The sequence below is a fragment of the Cydia fagiglandana genome, chromosome 3 (assembly GCF_963556715.1).
Source record: "Cydia fagiglandana chromosome 3, ilCydFagi1.1, whole genome shotgun sequence".
NCBI classification, from domain to species: Eukaryota; Metazoa; Arthropoda; class Insecta; order Lepidoptera; family Tortricidae; genus Cydia; species Cydia fagiglandana.
In genome coordinates this window covers 10,000,001-10,005,560 of record NC_085934.1, presented here as the reverse complement: position 1 = coordinate 10,005,560, position 5,560 = coordinate 10,000,001, and the positions used below count along the sequence as shown (strand labels likewise).

Sequence of the window (5,560 nt, the reverse complement as noted above, 5' to 3'; positions counted from 1 at the left end):
AAACATAATTTAGATTACTTTACACCGAAACGAAACGAACCGAGAGTTTCCGAAAATAGCCGATAGTCGTAAAATGAAGAATGTTATGAAAATTTCTTTTGCTTATTGTAAATTAAATACGCATCGAAAGCGGTAGTTTTTATATTCTAGTTCTAATCTCATATATAGATAATAGATTGGAACAGTTTTTTCTTATCATACGTGCGTCGTATTTGAGAAACGTGTCAAAAACTTTTTTAGAAATTTGTAAGGCGCCATCTCGCTTCTTCCCCCGTTTTTTATCCCGTTCTGGTTTTTCAATTTTATATATATGATGATACATATAACAAGGGCATTAATTAGGTAACCTATTTTCCGAGCGTAAGCGAGGGCCGATCGGTATAGGCCGAAGATTAAATGGGCTTTTATGCTTTAGTTATATACCTAATGTATTCTGCTTTTCACTTTAAAAATGGCAAAAAAACTATTATATATACATACACTCCATATACAAGTTTATTTTGTTCCTAGTTGCGTTAGACGCAACGACTGGCTGACACCAATATATTTCGCTTTGCCTATAATATAAGGCCCGTCTTTACGAAGTAATAAGTATAGTCGATGAACGATTTACAGAAATTAAGTTAAGTATTCACAATTAGTAAAACAATGTTTTTTTTATACCTATCAGTTGTGGGTTCTTCGGTTGCTTTTTTGTTATTTTAGCAGAGATGTCTAATACATTCTTACGTCGTCGTCTGCCTGTAAGCGGCATTGCCGGAGAAGAAACAATATTGTGCGACTGTTTGCAAACTGGGGCTTATTTCGTGGGTCACCCGTGAGCTATGTTCAGAATCGAAAGTCCAATTCTAACAAAGTATTATACACTTAATGTTAAAATACAAGTAATAATAGTCATTGCATAATAATAGGCATCTATTTCTGTGGAAAAGTCTTGTGACTTGATGCAATAGGCCAAGCAATAAGAAGGTATAGAGGGAAATGCTAGGAACACAATTTTTGACTCCGTAACTTTGTTTGGACTAGTTAGGAAGTGAAATTATCAAAAGTCCCCGGCCATAGCCCCGGTGCTGGGGGGTAGAGGGGGGTAAGAAGTTCGAATTTTTCGGTTTTTCATTGATATCTTGGAAACTTTGCGTCTCAGCGACATGACTAGTAAGACAAACCGAAAGCTGATAAAATTAGTTACAAATTTTATCCAGTCAAGTTTTTCGATATCTTGAATAGTTTTTGAGATACCCACTCTTGAAAGTTTATTTAGGGCTTTCAATTTTATCTTGATATTTACATTAGTGAAGCTGCTAGGCCTTGTTTGGTATCATTTTCATATAAATCGGGGGTGCTGTATTCATTTTTGGTATCACAATGACACCATTCCTAAGAAAAAACATATAAACTTTAAACAAATACCTTTTTTTTTCAATTCCTCTTCACGCTTAAACCGCTCAACCGATTTAATTGAAATTTGGTATACAGATATTTCGAGTCCCAGGACAGGACATAAGATACTTTTTATCTCAATAATCATCCTTTAAAGTTGTGAAATGGAGTATGGGGGGAATTCAACTTCGTCGACGAAACTGAATTCCTGAGGTTAATACTGCTTAAGGTAAGGTTTGAAGTCATGTTTGGTATCAATTTCATCTAAACGCAGATGTATACCATCCTAAATTTTGATCTAAACTGGTTCAGCGGTTATTGACTCCCCATACAAACTTCCACCCCACTTTTCACACCCTCAAAAGATGCTTTTGGTTATAAAAAGTATCATATGTCCTGTGTCGAGACTGGAACTATTTCTATACCAAATTTCAACGAAATTGGTTCAGCGGTTTAAGCGTGAAAAGGGATTTAAAAAAAATATTTTTTTTAAAATTTTGGTTTTACTTCGGAATAGTGTCAATGTGAATATATATATATATATATATATACCATAAATGAATTCAGCACCCCCGATTTATACGAAAATAATACCAAACATGGCCTAACAGCTTCACTGGTGTAGATATCAAGATAAAATTAAAATCCCTAAATAAACTTTCAAGAACGGGTATCTCAAAAACTATTCAAGATATCAAAAAACTTGACTGGATAAAACTTGTAACTAATTTTATCAGCTTTCGGTTTGTCTTAGTAGTCATACCGCTAAGACGCAAAGTTTCCAAGATATCAATGAAAAACCGAAAAATTCGACCTTCTTACCCCTCTCTACCCCCCAGCACCGGGGCTACAACCAGGGACTTTTGATATGTTCACCTCCTAACTAGTCCAAACAAAGTTACGGAGTCAAAAATTGTGTTCCTCGCATTTCCCTCTACAACGTTTCTTGAGCATTCATTTCCTGACCTATAACATAAAGTTCAATGCAGTCGCGACAATAAATGCAGCGTACTAAGTAAGCGAACAACACGCGAACCCGAAGCGAACCGAAGTGTCCGTCGGCGTGATTCGGGAAATGAATTAGACATTCACTAGATACGAAATAGTAACGATATGTGACGTTCCACGGAAAAGGGTACCCTAAGGCGGTTGGCGCTTACGCTATTATTAACGCCGCTCCATCAATATTATTGTCCTACGTGGGCGATCTCGTTGCGAACGCGAATGCCTTGGGCCCGCCGCGCCGCGCCGCGTCTCGTTCGCGAGTTGTTCACTTACCTACGTAAGACTCAGGGTAGACACTTTACTTACCTTACGTTGCGTTCACATGATGTGGTATTACTCCATCAGAGCGAGTAAACTCTCAGGACCAATATGTTTTTGCTGTTATTTTGCAACGACTATTACATATACGAGAATGAGGCCCCTTAGTCTAACAAAATGTAGTTTCGTGTTCAATACCAGGGATACTAGACTAATAAAGTATCTAAGTATTATTCTCTCCTTTTAAATTAGAATATCCACTAATATTGCATCAAAACGTAACTTAATTTAAATCTTGAATTTGCAAAGTAAATAACTTAAAGATAACTCTATTAAACTAATTTTCAATAGAGCTCTCGTAACTCGAATTAAAACTTTAATATCTATTTTCTATTTTAGTTTCATTTGAGATATTACCAAATTGTTTTCTTGATTACTTGCCGAAGAGAAACAAATTTCAATTGTTAATTATTTTCTTACACACTTAAGGTTACAAAGTTTTAACTAATTAAAAAGCACGTATTTTATTCGTTAAGGGGTTAAGGATTCGTTAAAAAGAAAATACGAATAGAAAACTACTTATGGTACGTTAAAAAAATACCAGGAGTGGCGTTCAGATTCAAAAACCGAACCACTAACATCTCGTTTACACACTTGCAACACTTGGCCGCTTTTTAGGGTTCCGTACCCAAAGGTTAATAAAAACGGGATCCTATTACTAAGACTCCGCTGTCCGTTTATCCGTCCGTCTGTCTCTGTCTGTCTGTCACCAGGCTGTATCCCATGAACCGTGATAGCTAGGCAGTTGAAATTTTCAAAGATGATATTTTGTTTTTAAGTTGTTTTTTTGTTAATAAGATTTCTGCACCAAAAATGCTATAAAATTTACGATGTCTATTTATTCCATAACCAAATGTAACACCTATTCTGTCAAAATTTCTACACTAAAACTAGGTATATACACAACATGTATATGTACAATTGTACATCTTGCAGATATTTACGTAACAAAAGCTTGTGTCAAGCCGACTGTGATATATAAGCGTGAAGCTAAGCATCTTCACATTTGTAACACCTCGTATTTTAGACACCAAAGCGCTGTTCGCACCCTTTACATCGCCTGACACAACTATGCCACTTGTCACCAACGTTTATCTTAACATTAAATTGTACCATGTACGAGCAGTGGGCACCACTTGACGTCCTTTTGCGCGCACGACCATAGATAAGATAATCACTTGAATTTTGACAACCCTAAATAGGCGATTGGGACATTAGAAAGGGATAGCATGATTCGTCCCTGAATCGCTGTCAAACTTTGGTTTTGTAGAAAGTGTCCTTTCTGTACGGTAGTTCTATTATTTATTCTATGGTATGTACGAGTAATGGCGATTACAGTGCACCTAATCATCGATGTGTAATATATCCTTAAGCCCCGCTTGAAATTGCAAAAAAACACATTACAAATAATAATCGTTACTATTAATCATTTAAAATTATCAACATTATTAATGTATTCAGAAAATTGCGGTTAAATAAAACTAATAGGTATAAAAACCGACAGTCATGTATATTTTTACAAATACTCACTAATAAAACATAAATTGGACTAGCTAAATTACCATCACATACATTACCTAGATTAACTATTTACTTGCTAAAGTCTTTATTTATTAAGACTTGTATACAACTGGTATCACCACATAAAACAAATAAGGTTAATTACTTACAAATTAGACTGAACAGACTAATTTCACAGCCGGTTTCAATGAACCATCTTTGTATGAAATATAATTAGAAATAGTATTTCTTTTGTCATTTATATTTTTTTATAATCTAGCGTCATACTGTGTTACCGTGATTTTATAATAAAATAAAACTACTTCTTAAACTACAAGAACTCAATTAGGAATTAAATAAATGCAACTTTTTTCGCACGTGTGGCGTATTTTTTACATAAAACACTCGGACACACTGAAATAAATACATAGTTTGTTAACTACTAGACTCAAAATAATAAATCTCATCATATAAGCTGCCGCATAGGTGCCTACTTTTCCTATCTAGTAGCAATCTATATCTCAATGCATTTTGTTCGGCAATTTTCAATAACTCTAATTACATTCTAGTTACGTCATTCTTATAAGTTCTTGTTCTTTCTTCTTCTTTTGTTTCTCCTTTTTTCTCAATAATAGCATATCAGGTATCCAGGTAGCTAAAAGGACCACCAGTAACAAGTTCTGTGCTGTTATACTGGCAACGAAGCTTCCGGTGTAGTCTCTGATCCATCCAAGGAAATAGCCCGCAGGGGGTACGATTATGCCCATGGTCAACATGCCCAGGCCTACGGCGGCTGGCACTTGGTCCATTCTGACCTGTTCAGATATAGCAATGTTCCGTGCGACGATCACCATACTTCTTCCAAATCCGTAAATGGACGACATAGCCAGGAGAACCATCTGATTTGTTTGATATGCCAATACTGGAAACAGAAAGTCGTTGTTTAGGCTACTGTTAATAATTATTAATAACCATGAAGATTTCAATACATTATTACGATTTAGCTGGTCGTTTATTATTACTTCATTAATATAAATATTTATTCATACTCGTAAGAACAGACTCAGTAAGTCAGCCATTTAAATGTTTTTTTTTTTCATTAGGTAAAATTTTGTGAGCACTAGCAACGGCTGTCAAATATTGATGTTCTAAGTGTTCATCATTTCCAAGTGAGTTTATCATAAATTATAAAAACAAATCATAAACTTACTCTGCCTTACAACAATGAGCCATATACTGGTCATGATAAGCATCCATCTGGCCTTGATCCTGTACTTGTCCTGGAAAACGGGCAATATCAGCCTGCCTGCAATGTCAGCCAGGGCCACAGCTGACATGCAGTTAGCCGTCTGTTGTT

The 5,560-nt window shown here is 35.5% G+C and overlaps 1 protein-coding gene across 2 annotated transcripts in view; it reads right to left on the bottom strand.

Annotated features, from left to right (window-relative positions):
- Window positions 1-4,236: 4,236 nt before the first annotated feature.
- Window positions 4,237-5,560, bottom strand: part of LOC134680005 (monocarboxylate transporter 5) — a 17,485-nt gene continuing 16,161 nt past the window's right edge. The window contains exons 7-8 of one of the 2 annotated variants that reach the window (XM_063538976.1): window positions 5,414-5,560; window positions 4,237-5,125 (exon numbers count right to left, since the gene is read on the bottom strand). The exon at window positions 5,414-5,560 is cut by the window's right edge and continues 19 nt beyond it. In XM_063538976.1, the coding sequence (XP_063395046.1) occupies window positions 4,773-5,125; window positions 5,414-5,560 (500 nt within the window). In that variant the 3' untranslated portion in view covers window positions 4,237-4,772. The remainder of the gene's footprint in view (window positions 5,126-5,413) is intronic. The other variant, XM_063538977.1, reaches the window with a different exon arrangement.